The following is a 19,204-nucleotide window of genomic DNA, read 5'->3' as shown; positions in this document are numbered from 1 at the left end:
AAGCCGAGCCTTGGGAGCTCTGCCAGCTTCTGCTGCTCTCTGGACCCCAGCTGCTGCCTTGTGAACGAGCCTCCGCTAACCTGCTGGAGGATGAGAGCAGATGGAGCAGGAATAACAGCTCCAGCTGAGATCATCCCAGGCCAGCCTACAGCCAGCCATCACCCCAGGGACGACAGATGCTCACAAATCTTGAGGTAGGTACTGTGATCATGCCCATTTTACAGATGAGAAAATAAAGTCATTGATGGCTTCCCCAACCCCTCGCCCTGCATGGTCCAACTCCTTGTCTCTCTACCCTCCAACTTCCATTTGTGGGGGATCCTTCTTATAATAAAATGCACCCATGTGCCCTCCTCCTCAGAGCCTTTGCATAGGCTGTTCCCTCTGCCTGGAATGAACCCGTCCCACCTCTTTATCCTTGTAGCTCCTACTCAAATGTCACTTCCTCAGGGAAAAGGTCCCTACATCACTGCACTATTACTGCACCACTGCAGGGGCCTTGTTACACATTTTCCCCTACACAGTAAGCCCTTCACAGCACTTATCCCAACTTATAACCTTATATGTCTTTGTGTGACAGCGTGTGTAGGTCTGTCCCTGGGACTGTGATGACTGCTTCAGCCTCCCAGGGACCCAGCAGCATCCTTGGCTCAGCGTAGTTCGATAAATACATATTAGATGGATGAACGCGTGGAGGACATTTCTAACTTGCCCGCGCTTAGAGAGCCTGCGAGCGAGGGCGCTGGAAACAGAGTCAGGCCCACCCAGAAGAACCTCTGTTCGCTCTGCTACATCAGGCCACAGCTGGAGGCCACGTTCTGCTGTGCCTTGTGCAGTGGTCCAAGGAGGGAGAGCTTTCTGTCGAAGGGGAGGAAAGAGGGCCACCTTCAAGATGGGTTTTACACCTGATCCGCTTTTAGTTTGGGAAGTTCACAGAAGAAGGAGGAAGGAGGGAAGAGGTTATTACAAGGCTAAGCAATGATCCCTACAGACAGCAGAGTGTCTACAGCCTAATGTGAGACGACAAATTGCTTGGCTTTGAATCTTGGCTCTGTCGATGACTAGCTGTGTGTCTTTGGGAGTTACTTAACCTCTCTGAGCTTTAGTTTCCTCATCTCAAAAATGCATTCGTGGAATTCCCACTACGGTGCAGCAGGATCAGCAGCATCTCTGCAGCACACAGGATGCAGGTTTGATCCCAACCCAGCACAGTGGGTTAAAGGATCCAGCATTGCCGCAGCTGCAGCGTAGGTTGCAACTGCAGCTCAGATCTGAATCCCTGGCCCAGGAACTCCACATGCTGCGGGAGGCCAAAAAAGAAAAGAAATAAATTTTTTAAAAACATCATTCATTTCCCAAATATACCTTCCCTGTGTCAGATCTGGAGTGAGGGGTATTGCGGTGAAAAAGTAAATCCTCTACCCCCATGGCACTTATATTCTAAGGTGGGGGCAGGGGATGATCAGATAATACACAGGCAACAAATATTATGCCAGGAGGTGATAAGTGCAATTTAAAAGGGGGGGGGGGTAAGGGGACAGAGGTGATGGGTGGGGTACCTTGTTTTTGATAAGGTGGGGTCAGGCATGGTTTCTCTATTAAGGTAGCACTGAAGCTGAGGCTAAGTAGAAGAAGGCTGGGGGCCCTGTGGATATTTGGGGAACGGTACCCAGGAAGGGAAATAGCAAGTGCAAAGGCCCTGAGGCAGGCAGGGCGGGGGGTGGCATGTTGGAAGAAGAGCACGGAGGTCTAGGTGGTGGGGAAAGAGTGAACAAACAGGAGCCTCACAGGCCCTTTTGTTGGTGGCCCCAAAGAGCCACACCAGCCCTCTGTGTCACCCTTGAATCCGGGCTGGATCTGTGACTTGCTTTAGCCAAAGGTCACAAGAGAAGTGCTACTCAGCCAGTTCCAGACCCAAGCCTCAAAAGGGCCTGGAAGCTTCTCCCTTTGCACTCTTGGGAGCCTGGGGCTACAGGGTTAGAAGTTCAGCTGGGTTGTTGGCACGTGGAAATAAAGAGGCCCCAAGCCCCCAGCGAGAATGGCCAAGGAACTGGCCGACAGCCCAGAACCAAGGTCCCAGCTTAGGACCCCAGGGAGCCACCGGACCTGGTCCCCAGCCCTCCAGATCATCCTCGCCAGGCCCCGCCACAGGTGCTCAGAGGCCACTGGACGCTCAGACCCAGGAGGCATGACCCGCAGCTAAGCAAACTGTCTCGGCCATAGCCGGCTGGTTTCCTGAGGCACAGCATCAGCAGAAACCATCAAATAGTGAAAGCCATCATGTTTGCAGCCCGCTGTTAAGCGCCAACAGGGAGTTGGAACAGGAAGAATAGAAAAGCAGAGGCCAGAGAGATGGCTGGTCCAGACTCTGTGGGCTGTGCTCTGACCCCTGGATGTAGCAGATAGACAGCCAAAGCATATCTCATCAGACCGCATTGCAAAGGATCACTCTGTAGGCTGCAAGGCTAAGGACGGGCACCACCACAAGGGCGATCATGCAGGTAGAAACAACAAACACAGGACCTGGCACTCAGTGAGCTCCATAAATGTCCTCAAATTTAATGAAGACGCGCTAGGGGGGTTCCCATTGCGGTGCAGAAGTAACGAATCTGACTAGTCTCCATGAGGACGTGGGTTCAATTCCTGGCCTCGCTCAGTGGGTTAAGGATCTGTCATTGCCGTGAGCTGTGGTGTAGGTCACAGATGTGGCTCAGATCCCATGCTGCTGTGCCTGTGGTGTGGGCTGGCAGCTACAGCTCCAATCTGAACCCTAGCCTGGGAATCTCCATATGCTGCAGATGCAGCCCTAAAAAAGCAAAAAAAAAAAAGGAGGGAAAGAGCCAAGGCCTTGATCTGGAGTCCAACAGAGCAGCTCTGTAATCCTTGCCTCTCCAATGGGCATGTCCACACACAGCGAACAGCTGTCCTACCGCTGATGACACACAGACACGCGTCTGGAGCCCTGCCAATCGCCAAGTGCAAGCCTGCAATTCCCATTCAACCTTTCATTCCCGGCCCAACGCACCCTGAGGTTAGGACACACGTGGCTCCCTAAGCAAACATGGGGGGTGGGGCGAGGGGAGGGCTGAAGGCTAGAGGGTCCGAGGCTGGAGGCCGCTCCTCTCTGGACAGCAACAAAGAGCTGTTATTAACTGGAACAAAGGCCTTTGAACACGCAGCAGCACCAACCTATAAATATTCGGCAGCTGTGGGGTCAGGGACCGAGGGCTGGAGCAGGGCTGGCTTGTCACCCACTAGCCAGGCCAGCCCAGGAGAGACAATGACCATCTCTGAGTCACATGTTTCTCATCTCAGGACCTGGGGGCCGGCGGCGGGGAGCGGGGTGGGGAGGGGGGAGGAGGAGGTGGCATTTATAATAGCATGACCTCATCCGTCTAATTATGAGCATGGATTTACCAACATAAAGAACACTGGCTGGGAACCATTAGGCACTTGAGCCAGGCTATTCCGAGTATACAAGAGGCATCAGCCCACCCAATGCTCTGAACTTCTTTTATTTTTTCTTTTATTTATTTATTTATTCAGTTTTGCTCTTTAGGGATGCACCTGTGGCATAAGGAAGTTCCCAGGCTAGGGGCTGAACTGGAGCTACAGCTGCTGGTCTACACCACAGCCGCAGCAACGCGGGATCCAAGCCACGTGTGCGACCTACCCTGCAGCTCATGGCAATGCCAGATCCTTAACCCACGGAGCGGGGTCAGAGATCGAAGCTGCATCCTCATGGAGACTAGTCGGCTCTGTTACTGCTGAGCTACATTGGGAACTCCTCTGAACTCCTCTTTGGACAGAATTATCCTATTTTACAGATGGAGAAACTGAGGCTTGGGGAGGTTGGTGCCTTGCCCATTGGCACAGCTACGAAGTGTTAGAACCAGGAACCTATCATAGGTGAGTCAAGTACCAAAGCTGCAGTCTTCACAAGGAGACCAGTCAGTGGGCCACGGATTTGAAAGTGCTTCGTAAACACTAAAATGCCGTACAAATAATTATTTGATTTTTCCTGCCTCCAAGCCCCAGGAAGGATGGGTCCCATTCAAACTTCCTAACAACCGGCCCTGGTAGAGAACTCTGTTTTCAAAAGGGCCATCATTGGAGAGGAGCGCTTTCTCCTTCTCAGACAGCCCTAGGACGTTCTCTCCATCTTCAAATGTAAAAAAAATCAAGAGTCCCAGCTGTCCCAACTAGTATCCATGAGGATGCAGGTTTGATCCCTGGCCCCACTCAGTGGGTTGGGGACCTGGCATCAGCTACCGTGTAGGTCGCAGATGTGGCTCGGATCCCGCATTGCTGTGGCTGTGGTGCAGGCCAGCGGCTACAGCTTCAATTCGACCCCTAGCCTGCGAACTTCCATAGGCCACAGGCGCAGGCCTAAAAAGACCAAAAAAAAAAAAAAAAAAAAAAATCACCACCATAGCTTTGAATGCAGGCATCATTATTTTCATAGCTGATCCACCTCTGACGGTTTACCTGTAGGACCACACACTTTCCAAATTGTGACATCACCGATTTCTCACGCCCACTTGCACGGAAGGCTTCGCTGCCCTCGCTTTTCAACGGGGAACCTGGGGCCCGGAGTGATGGCAGCTTGCCCAAGGCTTTGAGGTCAAGACAGCCTCCCGGTTCTACCACTTCTTAGAAAGGCAGGCCGCGTCCCCTCTCCAGGACTTGGTCTTCTCATCCTGAGAGGATAGGAATGCACTGTCAGATGTTCTCTGCAGTTGGTCACCTAAGCCTTGGGGGGTGCGGGCTGCCGGATGACCACTGGCATGGAGGGAGGAGCATGGCTCAGATACTGGGTGTCTCCATCTAGAAATGCCTAGAATCTCTTGGCCATGAGAGCCGGACTTGAGCAAGTGGGAAGGGAGTTAGGTGGGAGGTTGGCTGGGTAGCTCCAGGAGACGTGGGGGCAGAGCAGACACGACTCCTTTTTCTGGTGTCTGGTACTCTGCCAAGTTAAGGACAAAGGTAGTCTCTCCAAGGCTCAGAGCAGTGTCTTGTTCACAGAAAGCCCTCCATCTGAAGAATGATTGAATGAATGAATGAACAAGCAGAGGCAGGCATACCTGAAGAGCACCCTGAGGTCCCAATTTTCTTTTTCTTTTTTTTATAGCCACACCTGAGGCATTTGGAAGTTCCCAGGCTAGGGGTCACATTGGAGCTGAAGCTGGGGCCTGGGCCACAGTCACAGCCACATCAGATCAGAGCTGCCTCTGCAACCTATGCCGCAGCTTGCAGCAACACCAGATTCTTACTCCACCAAGTGAGGCCTGGGATTGAACCCACATCCTCATGGAGACTATGTCAGGTTCTGAACCCACTGAGCCACAACGGGAACTCCAGGTCCCAATTTTCTTGGCAGCTCTTTCCACAGGACACCAAATCCCACCAATGGGCACAAACACTCCCAGAATGTGAGTCCAGGCCAACCGTGATCTAAATGGCACTAAAACCACTCCCAGCCTCGTTCGAGGCCAGAGCCAAGAGCCCAGCCTGACCGTATTTGGTGCTGGCTTCCCTTCAGGGTTTTTCTTCTCACTCACAGCATCATGGAAACTCTGGGTAAGAAGGGACCTTCTGGGTCACCTGCTCCAGACAACTGGCTGGCTGCTGTGGGAAGCAGTTCTGCCGCATAACGTGCATGGAGCCCCTCCCCTCTCTGTGGGGGACTCTGGGTTGGGTTGGGGGCAGGGGCTCTGGAGAGGATGAAGGTCTGTAACTAATTCCTGCCTCAACAAACTTCCCCTCTGTCCTTCAACCAGCATGGGTCTCCTGAGTGCCCACCGCTGCATCGCTGTCTCATCCCACCCTCTACCCTTCGTGTTTCCCAGCATAGGGTCTGACCCCTTCCCTCCCCCATGACAAAAGGGACCGCTGAGTCCCCAAGTCCTAGCACAGAGCCTGACATGTGGTGGATGCTTCAGAAAAACCTAAGTTCCCCTGGCGGCTCAGCGGGTCAAGAACCCGACATCATCTCTGTGAGGATGTGGGTTCAACTCCATCCCTCGCTCGGTGGGTTAAGGATCCGGTGTTGCCACTGCCCTGAAGGTCACAGATGCGGCTCGGATCTGGTGAGGCTGTGGCTGGGGTATAGGCTGGCAGCTGCAGCTCTGATTCAACCCCTAGCCAGGGAACATCCACATGCCGCAGGCGCAGCCATAAAAAGGAAAAAAGAAAAGAAAAGAAAAACCCAGGTGAATGAATGCAGGTATGAATGAATTGTGAGAAACTGCCCTTGTGGCTGGAGATAGAGGCAACACTGGATCACCCACCAGGCAGACCAAAGCACGTGTTCAGCACCAGCAAAGGGCACCAAAAAATGAAAAAAAGATACAAGGAAGTCAAACATTTAATACTCTTTAGAGATTTTTTTTGGTCTTTTTTAGGGCCGCACCTGCAGCACATGGAAGTTCCCAGGCCAGGGATCGAATCAGAGCTGCAGCGGCCAGCCTACACCACAGCTCACAGCAACGCCGGATCCTTAACCCACTGAGCGAGGCCAGGGATCAAACGTGCATCCTCATGGATACTAGTCAGATTTGTTTCCGCTGAGTCGCAACAGGAAATCTGATGGGTTTTTTTTTTTTTTCACGATTGAAAAAGCTGGCAAAAAATATTGCAGTGTTGACTGCATATTACATCCTTCCTATTTCGGGGAATTTATACAAACCAGACCTCTTAGAAATGGGTGTGTGGAGTTCCTGTCGTGGCTCAGCAGGTTACGAACCTGATATAGTGTCTGTGAGGATGCAGGTTCGATCCCTGGCCTCGTTCAGTGGGTAAAGGATCTGGCGTTGCCACCCACTGCGGTGTAGGTTGCAGATGTAGCTCAGATCTGGTGTTGCTATAGCTGGGATAGAATGGGAGCTACAACTGCCCACCTACATCACAGCCACAGCAACACAGGATCCGAGCCATGTCTGCGACCTACAGCACAGCTCAGGGCAATGCCGGATCCTTAACCCACTGAGCAAGGCCAGGGATTGAACCTGCATCCTCATGGATGCTAGTCAGATTTGTTAACTGCTGAGCCACGATGGGAACTCCGAAGGACATATTTCAAATGGTGATAAATGTATGGTGACAAATAAAGCGGGGGTGTGTTTGAGCAAAGCCTGGAGGGAGGGAAAAAGCCACCTGGTTTTCTGGAGGAAGAGCATCCAATAGAAGATAGAGAAGAGCCAGTGCAAAGGCCCCGAGGCAGGATCACGCCCAGCCACTTCGAGGAACAAAAAGGAGGCCAGTGTGGCTGAAGGAGAGTCAGCAGGGAGGAAAGCAAGGGGGTAGGAGAAATAGGCCATGCCACACAGGGCTGTGGGCCATGGTGTCACCGTACGTGGGTAAGGTGGGAACCAAGGGGAGTTCTGAGCAGAGAAATGATACAGTCGGACGCAGGTTTAACAGGCTCTCTCTTGCCAGCCATGTGCCTATTTCTGTCCTTGAGCTACACAGATTGGCATGGCCACATGCCACGGCAGGACATCACACGTCAGGGTGCAGTCTCCTGCAATGATGGAAACGTTCTATAATTGCACTGCTTCATGTGACCACTGGCTATTGTGTGGTGTGGCGATTGGGTAACCAACGTGTGGCTGCTGAGACCGAGGAAAAGGGAATTTTTAACTTGATCAGATGTCTCTGGCTAGTGGCTACAGTACTGGACCACGGGGCGGGGGGGGGGGTGGGGGAGGCAGGGGAGGAACAAGGGGCTGGGGAGCATCCCCCATCTGCCAGACTTCAGAACTGCAGGGCTGGGGAGACCTGCGTGAGTCACCACCTGGCACCTGGGTGGGGCTTGGGGAATGATGAGCCCAAAGCTTTATGACCAGATGAGCAAACAGTCTTTAGGGACAGTGATTCACTGGGTGATCAGAGCCGTGCTGGGCCCAGAACCCAGGTCTCCTAGTTTTCAAGCCAGTAGAGCATCCGGTGGACTGTACTGGAGCCATTACTGTGAGTCTGTCTAAGGAGCTGATAAGACACGGTGGTTAAAAGCACTGGCTCCAAAGTCCGCTCCCTGGATTCTAACCCCAGCTCCGCTGGCAGTTCCTTGACCTGTGTGACCTGGCGAGTTCCTTGACCATTCTGTGCCTCAGTTGTTCCACCTGTAAAAGGGGGGTAGCCGTCCCCACCTCGCACAGCCGCCCAAAGGATTAGATGGCTAGTGCAGGTGAGAAAAGAGGGCAACCTTTTCTGTAAAGAGCCAGAAACAACATATTTTTCCCACAAAGATCTTTGTCACAACTACTCAACCGGCATTGCTGTAGGAGAGCAGCCACCATCCATAAATGAATATGCACGATTATAAATAAAACTTTATAAAAATAGGAGATGGCAGGAGTTCCCCCTGTGGCTCAGCACCTCAGCTACCTTTCAAGGGCACAGCACCTGCCCACGCGGTGCTAGATTCTAGACACACTTATCTCATTCAATGCCCTCGGTGGCCCCAGCAGAGGGGGTCTGCGATTCCTCACATTTCCCAGACGTGAACACGGAGGCCGTATTAGCTCTTTTCCTCCACCTGCTAGTGTCTCTCCCCGCTGCCGGACTAGAAGCTTCGACTGCACATCCCGGGCCAGCCTCTTTCACCACGAGGCCCCAGGCCTGGTGCCTGCTTTTGGCTCAGGGTCAGTTCCCCGCCTCCCCCTGGCGAGGGTGGGAGGGAGCCCCCCACCCCGCAGAAGGGCTGGGTGGTCCCACAGCCCAACAATGCTCCTTGAAAAAGCAGCCAGACGCCGACAAAGTTTACACCCACTGGAAAGTCATTTCCCCCTTTTATCTCTTCAATTCTTCGCTTCCTGAAAAAAACAAACCAAAAAAAGCCACTGAGGGCCTCTGGGCCTTTGGGCCTAATCTGGGCCCGAGTTGCTGGGCAGAGCTCAGCCTTTCCCAGACAGAGAGGAAAAGACAGAACTTGGCTCAGATGGCTGGTTCACCAGAGAACCATGGCAGCCTGTGTCCAGACCTGCAGAAGGGCACCTCTGAGGAGTAATCTGGATGAATGGATTTAGCAGGTAAGGTTGAAATTAAACAAACAAACAAACACACTGCAGGTCCAATGGTTACTGGTCTGCACGTTTCTTACAATCCACGGACGGGACTAAAATAGCCCACAGGATAGGTATATTTAACCACTTAAGTATCTAACAGCATAACTTTAGGAAGTATGGACACACAGCACATGCAGTCATCAAACCTTAAAACAGCAGAGCTAGAGAAGGCAATAATAATAATAATAATAGTAATAGTAATACCAGCAGCTGCCATTCAAGTGCACAGCATCTGCCCACGTGGTGCTAGATTCTAGACACGCTTATCTCATTCAATGCCCTCGGTGCCCCCAGCAGGGGGGGGGTCTATGAGTCTTCACATTTCACAGATATGAACACGGAGGCTCAGAGAGGTCACAGGACTTGCTCAAGGTCACAAAGCTGATAACCGGCCAAGGTGTGGTTTGCACCTGGACCAGGCAGGCTCCATGAGGCTCTCTTCATTTATCTTAAAACGCAAACCAAAGTTGCAGAGGCCCCTCACCAGAGGAGCTAGAGGGGCTCTTTCGTTTTCCCCCTTTATCCTCCCACGTGCTCACTGCTGGGAACAGACCAAGGCCCACCCTGCAGCGGGAGGGGGGGCGTCAATCCAAATAGTCACATCAGCGTTGTCCAGGCAGGTCCCCTCCCAGGAGCGGCGCCCACTGAGGAGGAGAGAGGCTGGGCCAGTGGCTCTGCAGCCACCGCGCAGGTGTCAATGCTGCCCAGCCAGCCACCATGTAAGGCCATCCGGCCACCTTGGTTAAGTCACGCAGGTCCCCCTCTGAACAGTGGAGTTATGGTCATAGTCACGCCGCACAAAAGGGGCAAGAGTCCCTGGGTGTGGCAGTTCCGCAAAAAATTAAACAGAGAATTAGCACATGATCCAGCAAGTCCACTAGCAGGCAGATAACCAAAGGAAATTGCAAACATGTTCCAACGAAAACTTGTACATGAATTTCATGGTTACCAAAGGGGAAATGCAGGGCAGGAGAGGGTCTGGGATTGGCATATACACACTTAGTAAAACAGCTAGGTAGCTAGGACCTGCTGTATATACAGCACAGGGAAACCTACTCAATATTGTGTAATAACCTATAACACAACAGTTATTTTTATTTTTTTGGGAAAAGAACCCGAAAAAGAATGGATATGTGTGACACAACTTTGTAAATCAACTATATATATATTTTTTTAATTAAAATAAATAAATAAAAAGACACTGTGGAGCTCTTGTCATGGCTCATCAGTAATGAACCTGACTAGTATCCATGAGGATATGGGTTGGATCCCTGGCCTTGCTCAGTGGGTTAAGGATCCCACTGAGCAAGGCCAGGGCGTTGTTGTGAGCTGTGGTGTAGGTCACGGCTCGGATCCCACATTGCTGTGGCTGTGGCATAGGCCGGCACATGCAGCTCCTACTGGACCCCTAGCCTGGGAACTTCCATATATGCCTCGGGTGCAGACCTAAAAAGACACACACAAAGACACACTGCAAAAAACTAAAATAAAACAAAATTTTAAAAAAGGTATATGTGGAGTTCCCGTTGTGGTGCAGTGGTTAACAAATCTGACAAGGAACCATGAGGTTGCAGGTTTGATCCTTGGCCTTGCTCAGTGGGTTAAGGATCCAGCATTGCCGTGAGCTGTGGTGTGGGTCGCAGACGCGGCTCAGATCCTGTGTTGCTGTGGCTGCGGTGTAGGCCAGTGGCTACAGCTCCGATTAGACCCCTAGCCTGGGAACCTCTATATGCCGTGGGAGCGGCCCTAGAAAAGGCAAAAAGACAAAAAAAAAAAAAAAAAAAAAAAAGTGTATGTGTATGAATGACTGATTTACTTTGCTGTACACCTGAAACTAACACAACTTTCTAAGTCAACTATACTCCAAAAAATGTATTTAAAAAAAAAAAAGGAATAAAAGAGCTATAGTTACAAAGACATCAACAACAACAACAAAAAAAGAAACTCACACATGAATGTTCACAGCATCATTTTTCCTAATGGCCAAAAGGTGGAAACCCAAATGTCCATCCACGAATGAATGGATAAACTAAGTATCCATACAATGGGATATTGTTCAGCCACACAAAGGAGTTAAGTACACGCTACATGACTGAAACTTGAAAAGCATTATGTTATGCTCCGTGAAAGAGGCCCATCCCCAAAGGTCACCTGTTGTATGAGTCCATGTCTTTGAAACATTCAGAATCGGTAAATCCATAGAAACAGAAAGCAGTTTCGTGGTAGCCAGGGGTTTTGGGGAGGGGAACAGGCTGGGACCATTTCATGGACATAGGGTTTCCTTTGCTTTAGGTTCCATGAAAATATTCTGGACCTCGAGAAAGATGATGGCTGGACCATTTTGTGAATGGACTAAATGCTGCTGAAGCTACACTTCAAAATTGGTTGATTTTTGTTATATGAATTATACCTCAAACAAAAAAATAGTCAGGGAGTTCCTGTCAAGGCTCAGTAGTTAACGAATCGGACTAGGAACCATGAGGTTGTGGGTTCGATCCCTGGCCTCGCTCAGTGGGTTAAGGATCCGGCATTGCTGTGAGCTATGGTGTAGGTCACAGATGTGGCTCAGATCCTGCATTGCTGTGGCTGTGGTGTAGGCTGGCAGCTACAGCTCCGACTGGACCCCTAGCCTGGGAACCTCCATATGCCATGGGAGCGGCCTTAGAAAAGGCAAAAAGACAAAAACAAAACAAAACAAAACAAAACAAAACAAAACAAAACAAAACAAAACCCCAAAAAACAAACCTCAGTGCACGCAGTCTGGCTGAAGGGCTCCAGACTGGAATAAGCGTGCAGTTCCAGTACATACACCGACAGCATACCTAAGTGTGCAGTGAGCATGCAACGGACTGGTATGACAGCCTGGGAGCCCATATGTACATGGCAAAGGCGAAAAGCCATGAGAGTCATTCTATCCAACAAACACGGGACACACCAGGTACCATGGGGCTGAAGGGCAATGAAGCCCTGGGAGTGGGCAAAATGTCTCCTGGGGGTCATGTGAGATGGGAGGGGGGGCTCTTTGTCTCTTGGAGGAGGTGACTTTCAAGCTGACAGCTGAGGTGTGAAGACCTGGCCACAGGAAGGGCAGGGGGAAGGGCAGAGGGAACAGCAGCTGTGAACACCTGCGGAGGGAAGCGCTGGGGGCATTGGCGGGCAGCTGGAATCTAGGGGAAGGGAGGCAGCAGGGGTCGAGGTGGAGAGGTGGGCAGGGGCCAGCTTTCATGCTGAGGCTCAGAAAAGGCCGTGACTTGCTTAAGGCCACCCAGTTTATAAGAGGCCAAGTCAGTGTCTGAATCTGGGTCTGTTTAATTCCAAAATCCTTGCTCTTAAAAATGATGTAGGCATTCCCATTGTGCCTCGGTGGGTTAAGAACCCGACATAGTCTCCATGAGGTTGCGGGTTCGATCCCTGGCCTCACTCAGTGGGCTAAGGAGCCGGCATGGCTAGGGCTGCGGCGTAGACACACTTCGACCCCTAGCCTCAGAAATTCCATATGCCGCAAGTGCGGCCATAAAAAGAAAAAAAGAAAAAAAAAGAGAGAGAGAGATACAACTCAAGAGAGGCGAGCATACAGTTCAAGGGAGACTTTGACAGGTGAGGCCAAAGGGTTGTGTGGACACTAAGAAGGGACACAGTCCAGTCTGTGGGAGGGAGGTAGTCAGGGAGGCTTCCAGGAGGAAGCGACACAAGACTGAAAGACAGGGCCTATGCCTTAAAAGGAAGTAAGGCACTGGCCCCCTGGTTGAGGGAACAGCAGGAGCTTCTCAGGCTCAAGAAGTAACATGGAGACCATCAGGCAGGGGGGGGGGGGACTGGGAGCTGAGACGGAGACCAAATCATGAAGGGTATCCTTTCATACCATTAACTGGAAAGCCTGCTAGGCACCAAGCCCTGGACTAAGTAAGCACGGGGACGCAAAACAAGCCCCGCCCCGGCCCTGCTGGAGCTTAACGTCCAGGAGGGGAGCAGAGGCATCCATGGCAGCAGTTAACACGGACCAGTTACATGGACCCATGGCAGCCAATCCTCTCCTCCCAACATCCTGACATTCGTGCCTTTACACAAGTCCCTTCCATGCCGAACAGGGCTGACTCGTGGGCGATTTCTTTTTTTCTTTTTTTGTCTTTTTTTTTTGGGGGGGGGGTCTTTTTACAGCTGCACCTGCAGCATATGGAAGTGCGCAGGCTAGGTGTTGAACTGGAGCTGTAGCTGCTGGCCACAGCCACAGCCACACCAGATCCGAGCTGCGTCTGCAACCTACACTGCACACAGCTCACAGCCATGCAGGATCTTCAACCTACTGAACAAGGCCAGGGATCGAACCTGCATCCTCGTTAATACCAGTCAGGCCCATTACCATGGAGGCACCATGGGAGCTCCCAGGGTGATTTCTAAGACCAGCCCACAAGAGATGCGTTTCTGCCTTGCTCTCTCTTGGAACATCTGCTCTGGGAGACGCCAGCCACCATGTCTCGAGGACACTCAAGCAGCCCTCTGGGAGGTCCACGTGGAGAGGAAATGGGGCCTCCTGTCGAAAGCCAGTGTCAACACTGCCATTCATGTGAGCAAGTCATCTTGGAAGGGCCCCTCCAGCCCCAGGCAAGCCTCCGGATGACTGCATGGCTGGCTGACACATGATTGCAATTTCATAAGAGACTCTGATCCAAAAAAGCTTGGATCAGTCACTCCTATATTCCTGAACCACAGAAACTGTGAGATAAGTGACCGTTACTGTTCTAAGCCTCTAAATTAAGGGATAATGTGTTACAGGACATTAGATAACTAATATAAGCTACTAAATTATCTACATAACTCCCTTATTAGCAATAAGTTACTCATTACTAAGTTATTTACATAAATTCATAATTCTTAGAAGGACCTCCTGAAGTAGGCGCAATCATTATCTCCATTTAGTGCCTTCCCCAACGACAAATCCAGTAAATGGGAAAAAGAGGATTTGCATCTGGGAATCCAGAGTCAAGACTCCCAACGGCTACACTATAGCTGCCCAGAGTGGTTGTGGGTACATTCCATTCATTCGTTCATTCATCCATTCATTCAACACATACTTAGCACCCACCATGTGCCAGATACTGTTCTAGGCTCCAGGGGAATAAGACAAAGCTCCTGCTTTTCATGGCATCCACATTCTAGAAGAAGAGATGGTTAATAAGCCAGGAAATAATCAAACCAGATGACTTTCTTTTTTCTTTTTATGGCCGCACCTGCAGCATAAGGAAGTTCCCAGGTTAGGAGCTGAACTGGAGCTGCGGCTCCAGGCCTACACCACAGCCATAGCAATGCTGGATCTGAGCCACGTCTGCGACCTATGCCGCAGCTTGCAGCAACATCATCAGATCCTTACCCCACTGAGCAAGGCCAGTGAACCCGCATCCTCACAGACACTACATGGGGTTCTCAACCCACTGAGTCACAACAGGAACTCCCCAGATGACTTTAGATGGTGCTAAATGCTTTGAAGAAATAAGCCAGGTAACTGGTCAGGGGTAGAGATAAGAGGGCACTTCTCCAAACTTCTCCAGGGTTGTCTGTCTCTCTGAAGGGACATTTGAGCAGACACCTGACAGGAGGAGAAATGGAGGCTGCCCTATGAGCATCAAAGAGAAAAGTACTCCAGGCAGAGAATAGCAGGTGCAAAGGCCCCGAGGCAGAAATAACCTTGCTATGTTGGAGGAATGGGAAGGTAGTCAGTGTATCAGGAGCAGGATGGGTTAAGGTAAGGCAGTGATGAGGGCAGGAGGAGTCACTGGAGTCTTTGTAGGGCTTGTTGGCCACCATAGAAAAGCCTGGAGTTTATTCTCAGAGCAGTGGGAAACCACCGCAAAGTTTCCATTAAGAAGGCAAGCAGGCGTTCCCATGGTGGCACAGTGGAAACGAATCCGACTAGGAACCATGAGGTTGCGGGTTCAATCCCTGGCCTCGCTCAGTGGGTTAAGGATCCGGTGTTGCCGTGAGCTGTGGTGTAGGTAACAGACGAAGCTCAGATCTGGCACTGCTGTGGCTATGGCAATAGGCAGGGGGCTACAGCTCCGATGTGATTCCTAGCCTGGGAACCTCCATATGCCCTGGGTGCAGCCCTAAAAAGACACAAAAAAAAATAGAAGACAAAAAAATAAAAGAAGGCAAGCATTGTGATCTGTTTTATCATTCACAAGGATACACATTTCCCATTTCTGTAAACCAGATGCCCTGTCTCCTCGCTTGCTCCAACCTTCCTCCCATGATGCCCAACAGTATATCATGGTTTGCAAAGTGCTACAAAGATATGAACAGTCCCTTCTGAGTCTCCCTCTCATGCCAGCGGGTACAAGGTCACAAAATATCATCTGTCCAAGGGCAGGGGGAGACCTTTTAATTAGAGGGGTTAGTTATAATACTCATAGGAAGATGCTTATAATACTCATAAGAAAAGTGCCCTTAAACACCCAGCAAAGAACCAAGAAAGACGAATCTCATGCCCTCTGTATGGGAAACCAAGATTGGTGCCCTAAAGGTGACGAGTTGTGATAATACAAGAGGAAGATAAATAAATATCAACTCGAAAATACTTGAATAGCTATTACTGAAAGGCTGAAACTGAACTGATGCCAGCACTGTTGATTATACATCAGAAACGAATTAGCATCAAACCCGGTCTAACTTCTTTCTCTGATTTCTGAACAAGTTGCCAGAGTTTGAGTGTCTTTTCCTTTTCTGCTTCTTCTAAATGCTGCGATCAATCCAATCCGAAGGGCCCAATGCCCATATCTAACTACACTCAAGTTGTACTGTAAATCCAGGTAGCAAAATCTCTATTCTCAAATTGAAACAGAAAAACAAACAAACAAACAAACAAAAAACACTGCACATAAAACCCACAGTGGTGTCTTGTGTTTTGTGAAGGGCAAATAAAAGATACAAATGCTGCAAAGAAGCCTGCCTGGGGACTGGCAACTTTTCTGACTTGGCTGGGTCGCGGTTGTACCCATTTACGTAAAAATTCACAGAGCTGTACCCTAGGTTAGGTACTTCACACATTCCTCTCCCAACTAACCCCACCTACATCCTCTTCTCATTTTACTGCTGAGGTATCTGAGGTTCAGAGAGAGCAAGCCACTTAGCAAAGCTCACACAGCAAGAAAACAGCCGAGGCAGAATTCACTTCTAAGTGCGTCTCATCATAAAGCCTGAGATGGCTGGGAGGCAAGCACCGCGTATCACAATGTTCGGGCTGGCAAGGATCTCACAGCCTTTCGTTTCACGTATGGGACGCGTTTACGAAGACGCCGGGATCCCTCCACCAGAATTGGGACGGCGAACTCACCACGGTCGCGACTCCCATTCAAGCGCGCCGGGGGTTAGAGCATGCGCTCTCTGACCTGGGTGAGGATGGGCTGGAGGGAGGGAGAGCACCAATAAGAAAGACCCGCTGTCCCCCCTCAAGTTGGGGAACCCAGTCCCCGCCGCCCTACCTTGGTGGATGAAGGGCTGCCTGCTGGGTCTGCCGGGTGGGAGCCCACTAGCGCTGGATTCGCTCATGGTTGTGCCCAGCGCCGCCGAGAGGCCGCGGGAGACCAGCTCCAGCCGCCGCCACCTCCCCGCCTTCGCTTCGGGAGCCGGGATTCCAGGTTCCGGCGCTGACGTCACAGAGGCGGGGGCGGGGGCGGGGCGCCGGGCTGCCCTTCCCACGCCCGCCCCGCGCTGGACCACCCGAGGGGCCCGGAGCTGGGAGGCGAGGTGACAGCCGGGGGCGGCGGGAAGGTGCGGTTCCGGCGCGTCGCCCACCCGGGATGGGAGGAGCGGCTGGAGAGCCTGAGAGACCCCGGACGGCTCCATCCAGCGGCCGCGCTGAGGGGCGACCTTCCAGTTTTTAAAAAGTGTAATAAAAATAATCAAAGACTCCAAACAAGTGTATCGAGTAAGTTACCATTTGAGTACAAAAAGGGAAGAAAAAAAAGAAAGGGACCGTACTTGTTTGTAAATACAGAAGATGTCTCTCGAGTGGAGAGCTAGGAGGCTGGGGGAGAGAGGTAGGAGGGAGGATTTTTCTATAATATATATTTTTAAAATTTTGCACCATATCCACATCTCTGCCTCTATCCACGTTTAAAAGATAGAATTCAAAGGAATTGCCAAATAAATACTGAAGAAATTGTATATACATTTGTATATAATACAAGTAACTGCCAAATTAAACAAAGTGTAGCTAAGTCTACTATGCAGAAGAATTCCAAATAATTTCTAGACACTTCAAGGAAGTGGAACCTAACTCCGCCCTCTTTAAGTGTAGACTACATACAGTGACTTCCTTCCAAAGACGACAGTGTGGAAAGGGAGGGCGGGGCAAGTATTTAACTGAATAATCCCTGACAAACACTTTCCCAGACAGATGATCACAAAGTCAGAATCATCAGTGATGTCATATTGATGATATGCATCCTTGATATGATGTGATAGAAATGATATTTTACCTGTGGGGTCTTTCTCCCCCAGACCCATAATTTCAGCCTCATCATGGAAACATCCGACAAACCCCAACTGAGAGACATTCTGCAGGATACCTGATAAGCTCCACAAAACTGTTAGGTCGTTAAAAACGAGGAAAGTCAGGGGTTCTCGTTGTGTCTCAGTGGTTACAAACCTGCCTAGTATCTGTGAGGGTGCAGGTTTGATCCCTGGCCTCACTCAGTGGGTTAAGGATCCGGTGTTGCTGTGAGCAGATCGCAGATGTGGCTCAGATCCCATGTTGCTGTGGCTCCAATTCGCCCCCTAGCCTGGGAACTTCCATATACTGCAGGTGCAGCCTTAAAAAAAATAAAAAAGGAAAGTCAGAAACTGTCACAACCAAGAGGAGCCTAAGGATCCATGACCACTCAAGTGTAAGGTGGCTGCTAGGATGGGATGTGGAACAGGAAAAGTAACATCTAAGCAAATCTGAATAAAATATGGACTTTAATACTCCAATATAAAATAAAAATTGACTTAAATTGGAAAAAATTAAAGTATGGACTTTAATAATAATGTGTAGGCATGGCTCATCTATCACTGATGGGGTAAGAGAGTAATAATCAGAGAAACTGAGTTTGAGTGTATGGAAATTCTCTGTGCTATTCTCAACAATTTTCTGTAACTCTAAAACTATTCCAAGTCAGAAAATTATTTGTTTATTTATTTATTTTGTTTTCAGGGCTGCACCCACCGCTTGTAGAAGTTCCCAGGCTAGGGGTCAAATCAGAGCTGCAGCTGCCAGCCTACACCACAGCCACAGCAACGGGGGATCCAAGCCAGATCTGTGACCTACACCACCACTCACGGCAATGCCAGATCCTTAACCAATTGAGCGAGGCCGGGGATGGAACCTGCGTGCTTATGGATACTAGTTGGGCTTGTGACCACTGAGCCGCAATGGGAACTTCCAAACGTGCTTTTTTAAAAAGTGTTTTTGTTTTGGGGAGGGGTTTGGTTTTGTACATTTATTAGTATCAGAGTGGCGAAGACCTTACTAAGGTTGACCCAAACCCAGAAGCCAAAAAACATGGTAAATTCAACTACATAAAATTTGAAAATTCTGCAACACAAGCTATAACATTTGTACATTGTTGTTTGTATTGCATTTGTTCCCTGCAATGTTGTTCATGCAAGCAAAAGAATGGTAGGGGCCTAAATCTCCATAGATACAAAGCTGGTGAAATAAATTTTGACACATATATCCAGCAACGTTATGGCTGTATATGGAGACATATAGAAAGTTCTATGTATAGGAATATGCAAATAAGGAGTTCCCGCTGTGGCACAGTGGGTTGAGAATCTGACAGCAGCAGCTCCAGTCGCTGCAGAGGTGTGGATTCCATCCCTGCCCTGGTACAGTGGGTTAAAGGATCCAAGCAGTTGCCCCAGCTGCAGTGTAGGTCACAGGTGCAGCTTGCGTTCAACCCCTGGCCCAGGAACTTCCATGTGCTGCAGGTGCAGCCAAAAAAGAAAGAAAGAAAAAGAAAGGAAGGAAGGAAGGGAGAAAGAAAAAGAAAGAAAGAAAGAAGGAAAGGAAAAGAAAGAAAGGAAGGAAGGAAGTATGCAATCAAGCGAAAAAAGCAAGGTGCAGAAGTTTATTAGGTAAGCAACCATTTGGGTAAAGA

General features: G+C 50.1%; 1 protein-coding gene across 5 annotated transcripts in view; it reads right to left on the bottom strand.

Annotated features, from left to right (window-relative positions):
- The window catches only part of TMC7 (transmembrane channel like 7), a 54,685-nt gene extending 37,989 nt beyond the window's left edge, over positions 1–16,696 (bottom strand). For 3 of the 5 annotated variants that reach the window (XR_014840635.1, XR_014840636.1, XM_021086539.2), the window contains exon 1: positions 16,544–16,696. Coding sequence is in view for 1 of the 5 variants with exons in the window: in XM_021086539.2 (XP_020942198.1) it covers positions 16,544–16,610 (67 nt within the window). In the remaining 4 variants the exon portion in view is untranslated. Of the gene's footprint in view, positions 1–4,488; positions 4,701–16,543 lie in introns of all 5 variants that reach the window. The other 2 variants (XR_014840637.1, XM_085017418.1) reach the window with 1 other exon arrangement.
- Positions 16,697–19,204: the final 2,508 nt, after the last annotated feature.

Source organism: Sus scrofa, chromosome 3, assembly GCF_054392235.1.
Source record: "Sus scrofa isolate SSC_HxYL_T2T_F1_AM1 chromosome 3, Sscrofa_HxYL_maternal_Yorkshire_Landrace_v2.0, whole genome shotgun sequence".
In the NCBI taxonomy this organism is placed as follows: domain Eukaryota; kingdom Metazoa; phylum Chordata; class Mammalia; order Artiodactyla; family Suidae; genus Sus; species Sus scrofa.
The sequence above is the reverse complement of the archived record's forward strand: the minus strand, read 5'-3'. Positions and strand labels throughout refer to the sequence as shown.